At 42.7% G+C, this 22816-nt stretch overlaps 1 protein-coding gene across 1 annotated transcript in view; it reads right to left on the minus strand.

The window, feature by feature from the left end:
- The window catches only part of LOC124593706 (proton-coupled amino acid transporter-like protein pathetic), a 157089-nt gene that overhangs the window by 54135 nt on the left and 80138 nt on the right, over window positions 1–22816 (minus strand). The window contains exon 5 of the mRNA XM_047132016.1: window positions 9775–9953. Coding sequence (XP_046987972.1) covers window positions 9775–9953 — 179 coding nt within the window. The remainder of the gene's footprint in view (window positions 1–9774; window positions 9954–22816) is intronic.

A 22816-nucleotide genomic window follows, 5' to 3' on the forward strand; every position in this document is an offset into this window, starting at 1 on the left:
TTGAAATCGGCGTTGCTTTTCAATACTTGCCTCACACCATTCGATCCCCAGAAGCCCCTTTTGTTGATGGTGGATGCATCGGATTTGGGGATCAGCGCTGTGCTTGCGCACAAAGATGGTTCGCACGATCACCCTATTGCATTTGCGCCCAAATTGCTCTCGTCTGCGCAACGAAATTATTCACAGATCGAGAAAGAAGCATTGGCTCTCGCATTTGGTGTTACAAAGATTCATGATTTCTTGTATGGTCTTCACTTTACCATCATCACAGACCACAAACCTTTGACATCACTTTTTCATACGGCCAAGCCTGTACCTCCACATACAGTGCAGAAATTCATTCGCTGGTCTATTTTCCTCTCGCAGTACCACTACGATATCTTATATCAGTCCACTGCTAAGCACGGAAACGCCGATGCATTGTCTCGTTTGCCTGTTGCTGAGGACAGAGCATTCGATTCCTCCGAACTTGCTTGCATGTTCATTGATTCGGAAACCGATGACTTGGTCGAATCATTTCCAATTGATTTTCGTCGTGTAGCTACAGCCACAGCTGCCGGCCCTGTCCTTGCTACCATTCTGCATTTTTTTGCTATGCAATGGCCCTTGTCAAAGTCATGGATCGGGGATCCATTGATTCACCGATTTTTTGCTCACAAGGAGAGACTTTTTGTACGACGTGGTGTTTTGCTGTTGCATTCTGATAATGATCAGTCCAGGCTCGTGGCCCCATGTTCATTACAGTCCTCTGTCTTACAGCTTCTCCACCAAGGACATTGGGGTATAGTGAGAACGAAACAACTTGCTCGTCGGCACTGTACTCGGTTCAGAATCGATGCTGCGATTACGAATATATGCTCTTCTTGCATGGTGTGTGCCGAACAACAATCAGCACCATCGTGGAAATTCTTTGCATGGCCAAAATCCACTTCCCCTTGGCAACGCTTACACATCGATTTTGCTGGTCCATTCTGGAATGCTCGATGGTTGGTTGTGGTAGAGTCATTCAGTAATTTTCCTTTTGTTGTCCGGATGTCTTCCACGACATCATCTGCCACCATCCAAGCTTTATCCGCTATCTTTTGCATTGAAGGTCTTCAACAGACTATTGTTTCCGACAATGGCCCACAATTCATGTCCGCAGAATTTCAGTTACTCTGCAAGGCCAATGGTATTCAACATCTGACGTCCGCGCCGTTTTCGCCACAGTCGAATGGTGCCACTGAACAATTGGTCAGGACTTTCAAGTCACAGATGTTGAAGTTCAAAGAGTCGCATTCTTGGGAGGACGCGTTATTGCTCTTTTTGTCCTTGTATCACTCTCAGCCTCAAGATGATCGCTCGCTGTCTGAGTTGCTTCACGGTCGCCCTCATCGCACCTTGATGTCTTTGCTACATCCGCCGCATCAGGTTCCTGTGCAGCAGCAGGCACCTGCTTTTGCCCCAGGTGACATTGTCTACTACCGCAACTATCGAGATTCATGGCGTTGGCTCGAAGGGCGCACTCTTCGCTGCCTCGGCCGCGCGATGTATCTGGTTTTGGGGGCCTCTGGTGAGGTGCGTCGGCATCTCAATCAGCTGCACCTCTGTCGTCACACAGGATCTGCTGCTCCCCGTCTGCTTTCAGCGACGATGCCGTCTGGTCAGCAGCCTGGGGACCCATCTACTGGCTCGCCTCAGCCCCAAGGTGTTACCGATGCTGCCTTCCATTTTGTCCCGTGGCGACGCGCCGCCACCTGTTCTCCCGCCGGCGATGCTCGCAGTGGACGCATCGCTGCAACCGCCGGGCGCCTCCCTGGGTCACGCGCCACCGATCGCTTCCCGTGACCAGTTGTCCTCCGCCATGGAACTCTTGCCCGCTCCGGACCATATGTCGTCTTCGTAGCCTTTAAATCGGCCGCGGTCCGTTAGTATACGTCAGACCCGCGTGTCACAACTACGTGATTGTAGACCGAGCGCCGCCACACGGCAGGTCTAGAGAGACTTCCTAGCACTCGCCCCAGTTGTACAACCGACTTTGCTAGCGATGGTTCACTGACAAAATACGCTCTCATTTGCCGAGGCGATACTTAGCATAGCCTTCAGCTACGTCATTTGCTATGACCTAGCAAGGCGCCATTACCAGTTACTATTGATACTGTAATCATGTACCATCAAGAACGATGCTCATCATTAATGGATTAAAGTTTAATTTCCTTGTCCTGTTCCAGACCTCACGCCAGCGTGAGCTAAGACGCGTGCCTTTTGGCTTTCTCTAGTACCCGGTGTTGGCTCTCCTGCCAACCCACAACAAACATGTTACTGAAGATATGTATTGCTGAATAGTGGGCACCTTTCTGAAACAAAATAAATGGCTTTAAATATTTGTAAAAGTTATTCTTATTTTTGGTATTGATTCTGTGAACTGAGCTGTTGATTTGAAAAAAAGATATGTTTTTAATGACAAATTTTATTAATTAATAAATATATTGGGAAGCAGTAGGTAGTATTCCATTCCACTATCTAGCAGTACAAAATGTCATCTTCTGCTGACCATGCTACCACAGTTTAGAAACTATATAACTAAGGAGGTAAAGCCTTGCTAGTTGGCACAAACAAATTAGCTTTCAGGACTGAAATAGTTTTCTAAAACCAGAAGCTGACAGGTGTGTGTCATAACTTGACAGTGGGTGCCAGCTACTGAATCTTAAAACTGTATTATAATGCCAGTAGCTGACAGTATGTATCTGGAGCAATGGTTGGTGCCCCGTAAAGGAACAGAATGGAATCAGTCAGAATATCAGAAAAATTCTGCAATGCATTTCAAATAACAGCATTCACATAGATCACTTAAAATGGGATGGATCGTCTGATTCCTATACTCTTTTTAGGACCATAAAATGTTGGAAGATTAATTAAAATTCTGTTACTTACACCAAATTTTACACAATTAGTGTTCATGTGTCTTGGAGGGTAAGCCATATCCAGATTCTTCTGTACATTGCATTTAAAATCATTTATAGGCATTGTCTGCACAGCTGCAATGGCCTCTTCTCTTTCTAGTAGCACTTTATATTCTTTCTTCATGGCAATTGCTTTCACTGAATAATTCAGATAACATTTTTTTCCAATTTTCTTTTTCTTATGCTAAAGACATTAACTGCACTTAAAGTAGAAACTTCCTTAATAGGAATGGTTTACATCTCTGTGATATGTTTATTACTTTTTGTAGTGCCAGCAGAATCATTAGTTGTGGGTATCAATCCTTATCTGGCAATATCTATATAGTATTGTGGAGAGGAATGACTTTCAAGGGGAGGCCATGACATTGTGATCACTGAATTACGTCAAATTTTGTACACCTTTAGTAGGCCATCAAAACAATAAAATGTGCAATTAGTAAGGCACACTACTCTGGCAGTTCTGTGAAAATTACAAAAGAAGTCTTACACATCTATTATGTAAGTGATGTATCTGTGGGCAAGTGCTGGATGTTAGAGTTCATGATAGTCAACTAGTGGTGTTCAATGGAGTACGTATATGAGGCAATCCTTCAACTCCCACTCTAACTTTTATTTTCGTAGTACAAATGTAAATTCCTTGTTTTTAAAAAGATTTGCACCTACACTTCTTGGTACATTAGTTAGTTACGTCTCACCACTATACAGCTTAACTGCCAAATAGGCCCTTCTTCTGTGTCTGCTGCTGAAAGTGTTGAGGTGTGAAGTAGTCCCAGTTATCTTACCGGATTACATGTATAAGGGATTTCACAAATCATGACAGGCATACATTTTCAGGAAAACTCTATGCACTTCTTCATTTTCTTGTCAACAATTATAAATATTTTTGTTCTAATGATTAAATTTAATTGAAATAGTAAGTAGTCAAATAACATGAAATTCACTAAAACTTCATGCAAATGCATGTGGTTTTTAAAATTATATTACCTCTCAAATGTCACATATATTACATAATATGATCCATGATGATTAGGATTAAAAATTAAGTTTTAGTGGGAGTTGAAGCATCACCTAATACATATTTGTCTTATGTAGCTCAAACATTAACCACTTGACCAGCGTGAACTCGAAAACCCAGCACCTACGCATAGATACATCAGTTATATAATAGATGTGTAAAACTTCTCTTGTTATTTTCTTGGAATTGCCAGAGTAGTACACCTTACTACTTGTGTGTTATGTTGTTTTAACGGCCTAGTGAAGTTGTACAAAGTTTGAAGTAAATCTGTGATCACAATATCGTGGCCTCCCCTTGTTAGAGTGAAAAAAATAAGTTTCTGCATCTTTAATATTATACTTCTGTATAATACTTATGTGCTCTTTGTTGGAGTCTGTGTCATCTATTTTCACATAGTTTTCAGGTAAATAGTTAAAACTATAGGCAGACATATCATAGTTTGTGATCTTTCTTACTGTGATTGTCTGGAAGGTTTACTTGTACACCAGCCCACTTTCATGTATTCCTATGACGACAGTAGACAAATTGTATAATATTGTTAAACACAGTACACTGTCTGTAAGTTTGTCTTTAGTTGTCATCATATAGAAGCAATTAGCACACAGTACAGCAGACCACATTGTAAATACTGTGTATTAGTTTAAAAGTCTTTTGTAACACATTCAGGACACTTTATAAAAGTGGTAAGACAGTTACCAATATCATTTTTCACTCCTGGGCTTGTTATTTGACATGTAAATTTGTTATATATCTTTAATCTATAATAGAGCTCATCCACATTAAACTGTCTATTCTGACTGTCTTATCATAGTTCACACTCTTATTGCTGTTTCTTTGGTTTTCTTTTTGCACACTGAAGCCATGATTCGATGTTAACTAGCCACATATGGCCAGCTTGTTAAAAATCTTAGCCAAATCTTGTACTATATTCAGTTCCATATGGTAACTGTCATCTACTCAGAGTGCTGCATTAACCTAGGCAGTTCATCCAGTAGTACACCTATTTTTAACATCAACAATTTGTGTTTTATACAGTATAGATATGGGCTTTTTATATTTCCTTGTAATGGTTTGCAATGCCTCTCTGCTGATTTTTTCCAATATGTGACTTGCTGTCATACTCCCACTCCTGTGTAGGAAAAATGGTAGTTCTGTCTTGGCGCTGTCTCACAAAGGTAAACTAGGAAAATTTACAAAATAGATAATTATTAAATGCACTGCTTATTTTTGCCTTTAACATTACAGACTGGCCTTTCTCTAATTGTTCTTGGCACTCCACTTGATTACAGATTTTAATCTCCATAATGTTACCACAAAGAGTTCGCTCATGGATATAAGCACATTTAAATTTTTCTTGCTAAGTGGCATGCCATTTTTGGTGTAACTGATGTTACCAATAGCAGTAACAAGGTTGTCCAGGTTTACCAATAATAAACAAAAACCAAAGTGTTCATCAGTTGGACTTGTCTTCTCCTGTAATAGCTGAGAGATATTTAGCACTTTGGAGGAAGTCATGTTGAGAATTTTCAATATGACAGAATACTGTTGCAATTGTCAATGATTGTTCCATATTCTAAAGAACTAGAATATCTTCTTGGTGTTGATCTTGGAAATGAGACAGTAGTAGGTAGTTGGGTGACTTTTACAGGTATGTAAAACTAGGTACCCAAAAGCACAGCATTCATTACCTAAAAGGAGTGTTGACTACCTGCTCAGCAGGCTACTTTATAGCCACATGTGTTTTGTATTGTTATATAACAATTCAGACGTGGAAACAGCATTTGAGAGTTTGCAGTCATATTTTATGCATCAATTATAAGTTGCACAATAACTGTACTTTTCCAGTAACTGACTAATTCGGACTGCCTATTTGTTTAGGAGCTTGCCTGATTAGCATAGTATTTATGTCAACAGGTTTGGCACATAATCTAATTATGCCTAAAAATGAAATTTCAATTGCCTGCATAGCATATTACTTTTAGCCACATGTATTTTGTAGCAATTTACACATGGAAATGGCATTATGACATTTAATTTGAGAATCCAAAGTCATGTTTTATGTATCACACTAGGTGTCCACTTATTTTTGTGATTGAAAATACTGTAAGTTATATGAGAACATAATTTTTGTTCATGTTAAGAATGATGCAGTACAGTATTTGACATAAATATTTGTGAGTGACATAAAACAGGAAGAGAGCAACTCACTGTTAAGGCAGAATTTTAGGTGCTTTCATATTCTTTATGTTAGAAATATTTTATGTTGCACCCTTTACATATTTTGATAAATAATCTAATATTTTCAAACATGGCATAAAAATTCAGACTGTTTGAATATCTTTGATTATGGTAGCTACATACTGACTGGTTGTTTCATTTTAATGGCCAGTAAAATACTGTGATGTGATTGGGAAAGTGTATATACACAGACACACTCTCACACAATCACAGACATTATTTTAGCATTTATTAAAATGAAACAGTCAATCATATCACAGAATTTTTATGGCTGTTAAATAGAAACAGCCAATCAGCATGTACCCACCATGCTGAAAAGTATCAAAACAGTATAAATGTTTGTGCCATATTTGAAAATATTACGAAAAAGTATCAAAACAGTCTGAATGTTTGTGCCATGTTTGAAAATATTACATTTTTTATCGAAACATGTAAAGAGTGCAACTTACAGTATTTCCCAAATAAAACATACAAAAGAGGCACCTCAAATTCTGCCTTAACAATAAACTCTTTCTGAATTGTGAGTCACTCACAAATACATACCTCTCTCTCTCTCCCTCTCTCTCTGTGTGTGTGTGTGTGTGTGTGTGTGTGTGTGTGTGTGGGTGGGTGGGTGGGTGGGTGGGTGGATGGGTGTGTGTGTGTGTGTGTGTGTGCATGTTTGTGCTTGTTTCCTGCTTATGTAACTATGTATCAGGTTTCTGCTAATGTGTCATCTGTCCATTGTAATATAGACAACATATACATGTGAAGTCATCACTTTGCACTTTTCAAGGTCGTTTAAGTACAAAATGTGACAGATAGTTGGTAGCCCTACTACATATCTTTATGATGTTTCTTAATTAAGTTTATGGCAAATATGTTTTTACATAGCTTGCAACCTAAAGAATCTGTATGCTTGTTCCATTTCAGATTGTTCTCTATTGTCACTCTGAAGAATTTCATCCAATTCATCTGCATCTATATCTACAGCTACATACACACTCTACAAGCCACTGTACCGCCCATGGTGGAGGGTGCCCTGTACCACTACTAGTCATTATCTTTTCTGTTCCATTCACAAGCAGATCAAGGGAAAAATGACTGCCTATGAGGCTTCAAGTGAGCTCTAATTTCTCCTTTCTTATCTTTGTGGGCCTTGCACAAAATGTACGTATCATTCTGCAAGCAGCTTCAAATGACAGTTCTCTAAATTTTCTCAATGAAATTCCTCAAAATAAACATTACCTTCCCTCCAGAGATTCCCATCTGAGTTCCTGAATCATCTCAATAATACTTGCGTGTTGTTCGAAACTACTGGTAACAAATCTAGCAGCCCGCCTCTGAATTGCTCCAATACCTTCATTCAATTCAGCATGTTGTGGATCCCAGACACTTGAGCAGTATTCCAGAATGGATTGTATTAGTGTCCTGTATGCAGTCTTCTTTACAGATGAACAACACTTTCATAAAATTCTCCAAATTACCTGGAGTTGGCCATTCATCTTCCCTATTACAGTCTTTACATGGACATTTCATTTCATATCACTTTGCAGTGTTATGCCTAGGTATTTAATAAATGTGACTCTGTCAAACAATGCTGTACCTGAACATTGTGAGTGTGTTTTTCCTACTCATCTCCATTAACTTTGATTTTTCTACATTTAGAGCTAGCTGCCATTCATCAGACCAACTAGAAAAAATGTCTAAGTCATCTTGTATCATCCTGCTGTCAGTCAGTGATAACTCCTTCCTGTACACAACAGCATCATCAGCAAAAATCCATATACTGCTGCTCACCCTGCCCCCCCACCCCCCGACAGTTTATGTGTATCAAAAATTCAAAAATAACAGTGGTCCCTCCACACTTAATTGCAGCCCTCCTGATACCCTTGTCTCTGATGAACATTCACTGTTGAAGAGAACATACTGGGTTCTGTTACTTACGAACTCTTCAAGCCACTCACACATCTGGGAACCTATTCTATATGCTCGACCCTCATTAACAGTCTGCAATGTGGCACGGTATGAAACACTTCTAAAAAATTGAAGAATATGGACTCTGTCTATTACCCCATATCCACAATTCACATGATATCATGTCAGGAAAGGGCAAGCTCAGTTTCACATGAGTGATGCTCTCCCTTTTAACAATGTTGTTTTACATAAAGACTTAATGGAATTTGGTTTGATCAAGGAAGGTGGCCATTATACAGTAACAAACATTTTTAATTAGAGATTAACTGGTAGTCTACTACTCCTACTATTGTGATTTTTTTTTAGTTAAGCTAATTGAAATCTAAACATCTTAATTCAATCATATAATTGATAGAACTATATAGATTCTTTTAGTTTATGTTCTTTACATAAGATACCATAAGAATTATTCTAGATACTTTAGTATGTATGTATGGCATATCTATGTTTACAATATGAATTATGATAGGTTGCTGCTCACCACAGACAGGTGGTGCTGAAAAGTGAACAGGCACATTTAAAAATAGATTGTTGGATAAGCCACTTTCAAATGTACCTATTTACTTCTCAAAACCTCCCCTACATGCTGAGTAACAATCTGTCATAATTCATATTATTTTCCATCATGGATTTTCCATTCATTCATTAATTATATAGCATCCACATTTGTGATAACTAAGATATAAACACGAACATGAAATGAAAAGCATGGCCTGTGATGCATAAATTACCAGACTTTATTTATCCAATATTTGAAAATGAGAGCACTTAGCAACTTACAAGAAACTTTGCATGTAATTTCAGACCTTTAGAAAAGTTTTTTATGCTGGAAACTGCTGGAAAATGATGAAAGGAAAAATGTTTATCGCTTACTACTTTCCTGCTGTTCATGCAGTAAATATACTGCATAAGGCATGAAATTATGATAATTACTTCTTTACTCCTAACTGTATTTGTGACATATTTCACTGACAGTATTCACATATACCACTAAATACAATCATTGTACAACACATAGATCAGGATATATGATGTCATATAGAATGAAATGTGTGAAAAATTGCTACATCATGCACCATGTTTTTTAATTTATTACTTCTTTGCTACTAACTGTATTCACAATAAATTTTGCAGACAGTATCCACATATGGCACTGCATGTACCCCTGTAATAATCACTGTATGACACACAGTTCAGGAGATATGACATTGTAAACAGGGAGATGTGTGAAAAACTGCCACATCATGCATGACACCTAAATTTATACTTAGTTGCCACAACTCCATTTCCAACACAATTTGTCATACAGCATCCACATTAACTGCTGAATGTGCCTAAATATTGTATCGTAGTTCAAGAGATATGATGTCATGAACAATAAGCGGAAGCCCAAATGCTGTCTGGTATGGGCATGGACATACAACTATAATTAAATACATGAGCAATGACAGGTTTCTCCACTAGTGTTCATTAAATCTAAGCATGCTAATTCTTGTATAAGACATATGTTGTCCCAAGAAGTCCTAAATCAACACTGATCTGTTCATTACAAGTCTCTGAAATGAATGGGATATTTAATCTAATATAATGTAGCCATGTGTAGGAATTTAATTTATTACTTACACTTCCTGTACTGGCAAGTTGAGTGTGATGCTGCCCTGAGTAGAATCACCATATTTGAGGTATCCAAGGAATCCAATTGTTGTGTAAATCACACAAAGTAAAGTCATCGCCTGAGTGAGAACACCACAAAACCCAATAAAATCCCTAGGGGTCTTCATACCGTTCTCAAGTGGCATTACCTGTGTAGAAACAAGTTACATTGGCTCTTAGTCATCTGGCACAGTCACATTCCAGAGTTTTCCCTTTTTTTGCTTATATGGCTTTATATTAGTTTTTAATCTTCCTAAATGTTTATCACCTGTTCATATTTTTTGGCCTTCTCAATGTGCCAGTGATTTCTATTATCATTATTTCAGACAAAAATGTTCAGAAACTGTGTAAAGTACAAACCCAGTAACATGTCAAGTAATTGTAAAAAAGAAATATGTAGTATTACATACTCAGACAAGATTAGATAAGTAATTAATCCAAAATCAGCATGCTAAAAATCGCAGTTGGTACCAAACTACCATCTTTTATATCAAACCATAGTACAAAAAAGTTACAGAATTCTCACTTTATTACTTGACCCTACTCTCTACTTCAACAGACATATCATACATGTCTTACAGGAAAAATAATTGAATAGTATTAATTTTGGTGATTTTCACATCATAATTATGGAAATAATGTCATTGGAGTGTGATGCCACTTAGTGGCATATCAAGCTCTGTGAATTCAAGAAAGCAAACCACCCAAGTGTTTCTAAATGCCATCCAAACCTTGACAGGTATATTATATTATTTCAGAACCAGTAAAAAGAAAGTGGTGAGTAGCGCGGTGGATGGGTAGAGGGTGGGGGAGGGGTGGGGTTGGAGAGTGTCACGTTTACTTTATGGTGATAGTACTGACTGAAGAATATCTAATTTTGTTGACATTCAGCATTTGTTTATTTCCTTATCAGTAAAGTTCTCAAGAAGAGTTCAAGCATATAGTGCTCCATTAAATGGCAACTTATTTTAGATCAAACTTTGTTGAGTGGTTTCAGTGTAAAAGAAATGAAAACTGTTTTTTTTTACCATGGTGGTCAAATGTTAATGATGACAAATACCAATCATTTTTTTAAAATAATCAAAGATGAACATTATTAAAGAAATCCATAAATAATGTATGGCTCAGGAGGTATGGGAAGAAATCATGAAAAGAATAATAGGAAGGAATTTAGTAATCAGCCCTATGGGCTAGAAATCAGACTCCTTTTCATATACACTCCTGGAAATTGAAATAAGAACACCGTGAATTCATTGTCCCAGGAAGGGGAAACTTTATTGACACATTCCTGGGGTCAGATACATCACATGATCACACTGACAGAACCACAGGCACATAGACACAGGCAACAGAGCATGCACAATGTCGGCACTAGTACAGTGCATATCCATCTTTCGCAGCAATGCAGGCTGCTATTCTCCCATGGAGACGATCGTAGAGATGCTGGATGTAGTCCTGTGGAATGGCTTGCCATGCCATTTCCACCTGGCGCCTCAGTTGGACCAGCGTTCGTGCTGGACGTGCAGACCGCGTGAGACGACGCTTCATCCAGTCCCAAACATGCTCAATGGGGGACAGATCCGGAGATCTTGCTGGCCAGGGTAGTTGACTTACACCTTCTAGAGCACGTTGGGTGGCACGGGATACATGCGGACGTGCATTGTCCTGTTGGAACAGCAAGTTCCCTTGCCGGTCTAGGAATGGTAGAACGATGGGTTCGATGACGGTTTGGATGTACCGTGCACTATTCAGTGTCCCCTCGACGATCACCTGTGGTGTACGGCCAGTGTAGGAGATCGCTCCCCACACCATGATGCCGGGTGTTGGCCCTGTGTGCCTCGGTCGTATGCAGTCCTGATTGTGGCGCTCACCTGCACGGCGCCAAACACGCATACGACCATCATTGGCACCAAGGCAGAAGCGACTCTCATCGCTGAAGACGACACGTCTCCATTCGTCCCTCCATTCACGCCTGTCGCGACACCACTGGAGGCGGGCTGCACGATGTTGGGGCGTGAGCGGAAGACGGCCTAACGGTGTGCGGGACCGTAGCCCAGCTTCATGGAGACGGTTGCGAATGGTCCTCGCCGATACCCCAGGAGCAACAGTGTCCCTAATTTGCTGGGAAGTGGCGGTGCGGTCCCCTACGGCACTGCGTAGGATCCTACGGTCTTGGCGTGCATCCGTGCGTTGCTGCGGTCCGGTCCCAGGTCGACGGGCACGTGCACCTTCCGCCGACCACTGACGACAACATCGATGTACTGTGGAGACCTCACGCCCCACGTGTTGAGCAATACGGCGGTACTTCCACCCGGCCTCCCGCATGCCCACTATACGCCCTCGCTCAAAGTCCGTCAACTGCACATACGGTTCACGTCCACGCTGTCGCGGCATGCTACCAGTGTTAAGACTGCGATGGAGCTCTGTATGCCACGGCAAACTGGCTGACACTGACGGCGGCGGTGCACAAATGCTGCGCAGCTAGCGCCATTCGACGGCCAACACCGCGGTTCCTGGTGTGTCCGCTGTGCCGTGCGTGTGATCATTGCTTGTACAGCCCTCTCGCAGTGTCCGGAGCAAGTATGGTGGGTCTGACACACCGGTGTCAATGTGTTCTTTTTTCCATTTCCAGGAGTGTATATTCCTAAATCACAAGAAATATTTTTTCCTCTAAACTATATGATGAATTAATCAAAATAAAGTATGGAGGGAAAGAAAAACAAGACAGGATAGTACAATATAAAAATAATAAAATAGTATAGTATAACAATAATAAAATAAATGCAGATGTATTAGACTTAGTCTGTCAGTTCTTCAAAACTGCATTCATTATATTTTTGAACATTTTTATAAAATCTTTATTGCAAACCATACAACTGTCTCCAATATTGCTAAGAAGATGTCAACAAGATTCTTTATATGAAAAGGTTTATTAACAAAAGTGCTCCTAAATCCAAAGTCTCTTTTACTTCCTTGTGTAACACCGAAATGAAAATCACAATAAAAATTGGAAAGATATTTTCAGCAATTAACTGCAATTTGTAAACATTATTAGGAATGGAGAAAGTGTTCTTTATGCAATGTGTTAAAATTTTAAAAAGTTTTTACAAAAATCTTACAATGCCTTTCTCCACTAAAGCCCAGCCTTCACTGCCCATGTCTGCAGTTGGTAAGATGGCTTTGATGCTGCATATACAGAGTCTAGATCATCTGCAAAGGCTAGACAGTTAATTGTAATGTTCATATTCTTGTAGTTTAGCATCGTACCATTCTCTACCCCTGAATTGTTAATTTCTTTCTGTCACTCTCAGACAATCTTTTCTAAAATACAGTTGTCTCACTCCTGTCCTAATTTCAAAGGTATCAGACATCTCTTCTCTGAACTTCACTTCGTAGGTGGTATTGGATAAGGTTTGCTTGATAAACATTTCTCTTGTCATCTAATGCAAACTCACTAAATATTTGAAATAGCGCCAGTTGAATCACACACCTTCCTAAAATTCATGAAGATCATCACAAATTCCCAGTTCTTAAGTTTCAGATATGACAGGATAGAAATGAAATTCGTAATCTGCTCAGAACATGATCGTCCCTTCCTGAAACACTCTCCTCCGTTCTGGATCAATTTGTCATTCTGCCCTATTCTATAGAGAGGATCTCATTAGTTGTTAGTGCGAGAAATGCTATGATAGTTCTTCAGATGTGTTCTGTCCCTTTTCTTGTGTAGTGGATGAATTACAGCAGAAGTCCATCCCTATGGAAATACTTCATTTTCCCAAATCTCTTGAATAATTACAACAATTTCATAAATTGGCTTACCCCTGTGCTCTTTTTAATTTCATCCTTTGTGGATGGAAATAAATCTAGGTGAACTTTTTTATTACCAAACGGGAAAGCGCTGGTAGATAGGCACAATAAAAAAAACACATAAAAACACACACACAAATTTCAAGCTTTCACAACCCACAGTTGCTTCATCAGGAAAGAGGGAAGGAGAGGGAAAGATGAAAGGATGTGGGTTTTAAGGGAGAGGGTAAGGAGTCATTCCAATTTTTTATTGTGCCTATCTACCAGCGCTTTCCCATTTGGTAAGTCATGGAATCTTTGTTTTTAATATATTTTTCCCATGTGGAATGTTTCATTCTATTTTATATATGTATATATAATAGAGGGAAACATTCCATGTGGGAAAAATATATCTAAAAATACAGATGATGTGACTTACCGAACGAAAGTGCTGGCAGGTTGATAGACACACAAACAAACACAAACATACACACGAAATTCAAGCTTTCACAACAAACTGTTGCCTCATCAGGAAAGAGGGAAGGAGACGAAAAGATGAAAAGATGTGGGTTTTAAGGGAGAGGGTAAGGAGTCATTCCAATCCCGGGAGCGGAAAGACATACCTTAGGGGGAAAAAAGGACAGGTATACACTCCCACACACACACATATCCATCCGCACATACACAGACACAAGCCAAAGTGGGAAAGCGCTGGTAGATAGGCACAATAAAACATTGGAATGACTCCTTACCCTCTCCCTTAAAACCCACATCCTTTCATCTTGTGTCTGTGTATGTGCAGATGGATATGTGTGTGTGTGTGCGAGTGTGTCCTTTTTTCCCCCTAAGGTAAGTCTTTCCGCTCCCGGGATTGGAATGACTCTTTATCCTCTCCCTTAAAACCCACATCCTTTCGACTTTCCCTCTGCTTCCCTCTTTCCTGATGAGGCAACAGTTTGTTGTGAAAGCTTGAATTTCATGTGTATGTTTGTGTTTGTTTGTGTGTCTATCGACCTGTCAGCACTTTCGTTCGGTAAGTCACATTATATATATAGACACACACACAGGGCTATTACAAATGATTGAAGCAATTTCATAAATTCACTGTAGCTCCATTCATTGACATATGGTCACAACACACTACAGAGATGTAGAAAAACTCATAAAGTTTTGTTCGCCTGAAGCCGCACTTCAGGTTTCTGCCGCCAGAGCGCTCGAGAGCGCAGTGAGACAAAATGGCGACAGGAGCCGAGAAAGCATATGTCCTGCTTGAAATGCACTCACATCAGTCAGTCATAACAGTGCAATGACACTTCAGGACGAAGTTCAACAAAGATCCACCAACTGCTAACTCCATTCGGCGATGGTATGCGGAGTTTAAAGCTTCTGGATGCCTCTGTAAGGGGAAATCAATGGGTCGGCCTGCAGTGAGCAAAGAAATGGTTGAATGTGTGCAGGCAAGTTTCACGTGTAGCCCGCGGAAGTCGACGAATAAAGCAAGCAGGGAGCTAAACATACCACAGCTGACGGTTTGGAAAATCTTACGGAAAAGGCTAAAGCAGAAGCCTTGCCGTTTACAATTGCTACAAGCCCTGACACCCGATGACAAAGTGAAATGCTTTGAATTTTCGGCGCGGTTGCAACAGCTCATGGAAGAGGATGCGTTCAGTGCGAAACTTGTTTTCAGTGATGAAGCAACATTTTTTCTTAATGGTGAAGTGAACAGACACAATGTGCGAATCTGGGTGGTAGAGAATCCTCACGCATTCGTGCAGCAAATTCGCAATTCACCAAAAGTTAACGTGTTTTGTGCAATCTCACAGTTTAACGTTTACAGCCCCTTTTTCTTCTGCCAAAAAACGTTACAGGACACGTGTATCTGGACATGCTGGAAAATTGGCTCATGCCACAACTGGAGACCAACAGGGCCGACTTCATCTTTCAAGAGGATGATGCTCCACCGCACTTCCATCATGATGTTCGGTATTTCTTAAACAGGAGATTGGAAAACCGATGGATCAGTCGTGGTGGAGATCATGATCAGCAATTCATGTCATGGCCTTCACGCTCTTCCGACTTAACCCCATGTGATTTCTTTCTGTGGGGTTATGTGAAAGATTCAGTGTTTAAACCTCCTCTACCAATAAATGTGCCAGAACTGTGAGCTCGCATCAACAATGCTTTCAAACTCATTGATGGGGACATGCTGCGCCAAGTGTGGGAGGAACTTGATTATTGGCTTGATGTCTGCCGAATCACTAAATGGGCACATATCGAACATTTGTGAATGCCTAAAAAAAGTGTTTGAGCTTTTGTATGTGTGTGCAAAGCATTGTGAAAATATCTCAAATAATAAAGTTATTGTAGAGCTGTGAAATCGCTTCAATCATTTGTAATAACCCTGTATAAAAAAAAGATGATGTGACTTACCAAACGAAAGAGCTGGCAGGTCGGTAGACACACAAACATACACACAAAATTCAAGCTTTAGCAACCAACGGTTACTTCATCAGGAAAGAAGGAAGGAGAGGGAAAGACAAAAGGATGTGGGTTTTAAGGGAGAGGGTAAATAGTCATTCCAATCCCGGGAGCGGAAAGACTTACCTTAGGGGGAAAAAAGGATAGGTATACACTCGCACACACACACATATCCATCCGCACATACACAGACACAAGCAGACATTTGTAAAGGTAAAGACTTTTGAAAATGTGGAATGTTTCCCTCTATTATACATATATATATATATGAGGGAAACATTCCACGTGGGAAAAATATATCTAAAAACAAAGATGATGTGACTTACCAAAGAAAGTGCTGGCAGGTCGATAGACACACAAACAAACACAAACATACACACAAAATTCAAGCTTTCGCAACCAACGGTTGCTTTGTCAGGAAAGAGGGAAGGAGAGGGAAAGACGAAAGAATGTGGGTTTTAAGGGAGAGGGTAAGGAGTCATTCCAATCCCGGGAGCGGAAAGACTTACCTTAGGGGGGAAAAAGGACAGGTATACACTCACTCACACACACACACACACACACACACACACATCCATCCGCACATACACAGACACAAGCAGACATTTGTAAAGGCAAAAAGTTTGAGCAGAGATGTCAGTCGAGGCGGAAGTACAGAGGCAAAGATGTCGTTGAAAGACAGGTGAGGTATGAGCTGCAGCAAATTGAAATTAGAATTTAGCGGAGATTGAGGCTTGGCGGATAACGAGAAGAGAGGGTATACTGAAGGGCATGGGCATGTTCCCATCTCCGGAGTTCTGACAGGTTGGTGTTAGTGGGAAGTAACACTGTGCCAAGATGTGCTGGCCGTGTACCAAGGCATGTTTAGCCACAGGGTGATCCTCATTACCAACAAACACTGTCTGCCTGTGTCCATTCATGCGAATGGACAGTTTGTTGCTGGTCATTCCCACATAGAAAGCTTCACAGTGTAGGCAGGTCAGTTGGTAAATCACGTGGGTGCTTTCACACGTGGCTCTGCCTTTGATCGTGTACACCTTCCGGGTTACAGGACTGGAGTAGGTGATGGTGGGAGGGTGCATGGGACAGGTTTTACATCCGGGCGGTTACAAGGGTAGGAGCCAGAGGGTAGGGAAGGTGGTTTGGGGATTTCATAGGGATGAAGGTTAGGTGGACGGCGGAAAGACACTCTTGGTGGAGAGGGGAGAATTTCATGAAGGATGGATCTCATTTCATGGCAGGATTTGAGGAAGTCATATCCCTGCTAGAGAGCCACATTCAGAGTCTGATCCAATCCCGGAAAGTATCCTGTCACAAGTGGGGCACTATTGGGGTTCTTCTGTGGGAGGTTCTGGGTTTGAGGAGATGAGGAAGTGGCTCTGGTTATTTGCTTCTGTACCAGGTCGGGAGGGTAGTTGCGGGATGCGAAAGCTGTTTTCAGGTTGTTGGTGTAATGGTTCAGGGATTCCGGACTGGAGCAGATTCGTTTGCCACAAAGACCTAGGCTGTAGGGAAGGGACCGTTTGATGTGGAATGGGTGGCAGCTGTCATAATGGAGGTACTGTTGCTTGTTGGTGGGTTTGATGTGGACGGATGTGTGAAGCTGGCCATTGGACAGGTGGAGGTCAACATCAAGGAAAGTGGCATGGGATTTGGAGTAGGACCAGGTGAATCTGATGGAACCAAAGGAATTGAACCAAAGGAATTGAAGTTGGAGAGGAAATTCCGGAGTTCTTCTTCACTGTGAGTCCAGATCATGAAAATGTCATCAATAAATCTGTACCAAACTTTGGGTTGGCAGGCCTGGGTAACCAAGAACGCTTCCTCTAAGCGACCCATGAATAGGTTGGCGTACGAGGGGGCCATCCTGGTACCCATGGCTGTTCCCTTTAATTGTTGGTATGTCTGGCCTTCAAAAGTGAAGAAGTTGTGGGTCAGGACGAAGCTGGCTAAGGTAATGAGGGAAAGAGGTTTTAGGTAGGGTGGCAGGTGATCGACGTGAAAGGAAGTGCTCCATCGCAGTGAGGCCCTGGATGTGCGGAATATTTGTGTATAAGGAAGTGGCATCAATGGTTACAAGGATGGTTTCCAGGAGTAACAGATTGGATAAGGATTCCAGGCGTTCGAGAAAGTGGTTGGTGTCTTTGATGAAGGAAGGGAGACTGCATGTAATGGGTTGAAGGTGTTGATCTACGTAGGCACAGATACATTCTGTGGGGGCTTGGTAACCAGCTACAATGGGACGGCCGGGATGATTGGGTTTGTGAATTTTAGGAAGAAGGTAGAAGGTAGGGGTGCGAGGTGTTGGTGGGGTCAGGAGGTTGATGGAGTCAGGTGAAAGGTTATGTAGGGGGCCTAAGGTTCTGAGGATTCCTTGAAGCTTCGCCTGGACATCAGGAATGGGATTACCTTGGCAAACTTTGTAAGTAGTGTTGTCTGAAAGCTGACGCAGTCCCTCAGCTACATACTCCCGACGATCATGTACCACAGTCGTGGAACCCTTGTCCGCCGGAAGAATGGCGATGAATCGGTCAGCCTTCAGATCACGGATAGCCTGGGCTTCAACAGTGGTGACGTTGGGAATAGTATTAAGGTTTTTTAAGAAGGACTGAGAGGCAAGGCTGGAAGTCAGAAATTCCTGGAAAGTTTGGAGAGGGTGATTTTGAGGAAGAGGAGGTGGGTCCTGCTGTGACGGAGGACGGAACTGTTCCACGCAGGGTTCAATTTGGATAGTGTCTTGGGGAGTTGGATCATTAGGAGCAGGATTAGGATCATTTTTCTTCGTGGCAAAGTGATATTTCCAGCAGAGAGTACGGGTGTAGGACAGTAAATCTTTGACAAGGGCTGTTTGGTTGAATCTGGGAGTGGGGCTGAAGGTGAGGCCTTTGGATAGGACAGAGGTTTCGGATTGGGAGAGAGGTTTGGAGGAAAGGTTAACTACTGAATTAGGGTGTTGTGGTTCCAGATTGTGTTGATTGGAATTTTGAGGTTTTGGGGGGAGTGGAGCTGGAAGTGGGAGATTGAGTAGATGGGAGAGACTGGGTCTGTGTGCAATGAGAGGAGGTTTGCTGGAAAGGTTGTGAAGGGTGAGTGAGTTGCCTTTCCGGAGGTGGGAAACCAGGAGATTGGATAGTTTTTTGAGGTGGAGGGCGGCATGCTGTTCTAATTTGTGGTTGACCTGTAGGAGGATGCTCTGAACAGCCGGTGTGGATGTGGGAGAGGAAAGACTCAGGACTTTTATTAAGGATAGGAGTTGACGGGTGTGTTCATTGGCTGAGTTGATGTGTAGGTGAAGGATTAGGTGGGTGAGGGCAATGGATTGTTCGGTTTGGAACTGGTATAGGGACTGATGGAAAGAAGGGTTACAGCCAGAGATGGGAACTTTATGTGTGAGGCCTTTGGGGGTAATGCCAAATGTCAGACAAGCTTGAGAAAATAAAATATGGGAGGGTAATCTGGTTAGGGCAAAGGCATGTTTGCGGAGGAGATGTAAATAAAACTTAATGGTGTCGTTGTGGGGATGGTGTGAGTGAGGGTGACATGGTATTAGAAGGTGGAAAGTGTAACATGAGGCTGAAATGGAAAAATATATTATATATATATATATATATACAAACATACACACAAAATTCTAGCTTTCGCAACCAATGGTTGCCTCGTCAGGAAAGAGGGAAGGAGAAGGAAAGACAAAAGGATATGGGTTTTAGGGAGAGGGTAAGGAGTCATTCCAATCCCGGGAGCGGAAAGACTTACCTTAGGGGGAAAAAAGGACAGGTATACACTCGCACACACACACATATCCATCCACACATACACAGACACAAGCAGACATTTGTAAAGGCAAAGAGTTTGGGCATTTTTTGGGCAGAGATGTCAGTCGGGGCGGATGTACAGAGGCAAAGATGAAGTTGAAAGACAGGTGAGGTATGAGCGGCGGCAAATTGAAATTAGAAATTAGCGGAGATTGAGGCCTGGCGGATAGCGAGAAGAAAGGATATGCTGAAGGGCAAGTTCCCATCTCCGGAGTTCTGACAGGTTGGTGTTAGTGGGAAGTATCCAGATAACCCGGACGGTGTAACACTGTGCCAAGATGTGCTGGCCGTGCACCAAGGCATGTTTAGCCACAGGGTGATCCTCATTACCAACAAACACTGTCTGCCTGTGTCCATTCATGCGAATGGACAGTTTGTTGCTGGTCATTCCCACATAGAACGCTTCACAGTGTAGGCAGGTCAGTTGGTAAATCACGTGGGTGCTTTCACACGTGGCTCTGCCTTTGATCGTGTACACCTTCCGGGTTACAGGACTGGAATAGGTGGTGGTGGGAGGGTGCATGGGACAGGTTTTACACCGGGGGCGGTTACAGGGGTAGGAGCCAGAGGGTAGGGAAGGTGGTTTGGGGATTTCATAGGGATGAACTAAGAGGTTGCGAAGGTTAGGTGGACGGCGGAAAGACACTCTTGGTGGAGTGGGGAGGATTTCATGAAGGATGGATCTCATTTCAGGGCAGGATTTGAGGAAGTCGTATCCCTGCTGGAGAGCCACATTCAGAATCTGATCCAGTCCTGGAAAGTATCCTGTCACAAGTGGGGCACTTTTGGGGTTCTTCTGTGGAAGGTTCCGGGTTTGAGGAGATGAGGATGTGGCTCTGGTTATTTGCTTCTGTACCAGGTCGGGAGGGTAGTTACGGGATGCAAAAGCTGTTTTCAGGTTGTTGGTGTAATGGTTCAAGGATTCCGGACTGGAGCAGATTCGTTTGCCACGAAGACCTAGGCTGTAGGGAAGGGACCGTTTGATGTGGAATGGGTGGCAGCTGTCATAATGGAGGTACTGTTGCTTGTTGGTGGGTTTAATGTGGACGGACGTGTGAAGCTGGCCATTGGCCCTCTATTATATATATATACACTCCTGGAAATTGAAATAAGAACATCGTGAATTCATTGTCCCAGGAAGGGGAAACTTTATTGACACATTCCTGGAGTCAGATACATCACATGATCACACTGACAGAACCACAGGCACATAGACACAGGCAACAGAGCATGCACAATGTCGGCACTAGTACAGTGTATATCCACCTTTCGCAGCAATGCAGGCTGCTATTCTCCCATGGAGACGATCGTAGAGATGCTGGATGTAGTCCTGTGGAACGGCTTGCCATGCCATTTCCACCTGGCGCCTCAGTTGGACCAGCGTTCGTGCTGGACGTGCAGACCGCGTGAGACGACGCTTCATCCAGTCCCAAACATGCTCAATGGGGGACAGATCCGGAGAGCTTGCTGGCCAGGGTAGTTGACTTACACCTTCTAGAGCACGTTGGGTGGCACGGGATACATGCGGACGTGAATTGTCCTGTTGGAACAGCAAGTTCCCTTGCCGGTCTAGGAATGGTAGAACGATGGATTCGACGACGGTTTGGATGTACCGTGCACTATTCAGTGTCCCCTCGACGATCACCAGTGGTGTACGGCCAGTGTAGGAGATCGCTCCCCACACCATGATGCCGGGTGTTGGCCCTGTGTGCCTCGGTCGTATGCAGTCCTGATTGTGGCGCTCACCTGCACGGCGCCAAACACGCATACGACCATCATTGGCACCAAGGCAGAAGCGACTCTCATCGCTGAAGACGACACGTCTCCATTCGTCCCCCCATTCACGCCAGTCGCGACACCACTGGAGGCGGGCTGCACGATGTTGGGGCGTGAGGGGAAGACGGCCTAACGGTGTGCGGGACCGTAGCCCAGCTTCATGGAGACGGTTGCGAATGGTCCTCGTCGATACCCCAGGAGCAACAGTGTCCCTAATTTGCTGGGAAGTGGCGGTGCGGTCCCCTACGGCACTGCGTAGGATCCTACGGTCTTGGCGTGCATCCGTGCGTCGCTGCGGTCCGGTCCCAGGTCAACGGGCACGTGCACCTTCCGCCGACCACTGGCGACAACATCGATGTACTGTGGAGACCTCACGCCCCACGTGTTGAGCAATTCGGCGGTACGTCCACCCGGCCTCCCGCATGCCCACTATACGCCCTCGCTCAAAGTCTGTCAACTGCACATACGGTTCACGTCCACGCTGTCGCGGCATGCTACCAGTGTTAAAGACTGCGATGGAGCTCCGTATGCCACGGCAAACTGGCTGACACTGACGGCGGCGGTGCACAAATGCTGCGCAGCTAGCGCCATTCGACGGCCAACACCGCGGTTCCTGGTGTGTCCGCTGTGCCGTGCGTGTGATCATTGCTTGTACAGCCCTCTCGCAGTGTCCGGAGCAAGTATGGTGGGTCTGACACACCGGTGTCAATGTGTTCTTTTTTCCATTTCCAGGAGTGTATATATATATATATATATATATATATGGGGAGAGATAAAGGTGAACTAGAAAGCAACTGGAGATCTGGTGTGAAAAAAGGCGAAAAAGTGTTGGTTATAGCTGGGCTTTTTGATCCTGTGGTGAACTTGGGTTGGTAGACAACAATGTGCACAAAGGTTAGGTGGTTGTGTTGCCGCCAAAACACGTTAAAGGGTGGAGGAATCGGGAAAATTTCGAAAAAACTGCGTGCAAATGTATTAAAAGGAGTGGTTTTGTGGTGGCAGATTGTGAAAATGCGGCTAACAATTTCTGACAAAGAAATAATGACGTTAAAACCTGTGGGAAGCGGCTAAAAAAGATCAGTGATGTGGGAAAAACAGAAATGGAAAAAAAGGCGAAAGTTATTAGAAATAGCCGAAATGGCTGTTTAATAGCTGAAAGG

Source organism: Schistocerca americana, chromosome 1, assembly GCF_021461395.2.
Source record: "Schistocerca americana isolate TAMUIC-IGC-003095 chromosome 1, iqSchAmer2.1, whole genome shotgun sequence".
Lineage (NCBI taxonomy): Eukaryota > Metazoa > Arthropoda > Insecta > Orthoptera > Acrididae > Schistocerca > Schistocerca americana.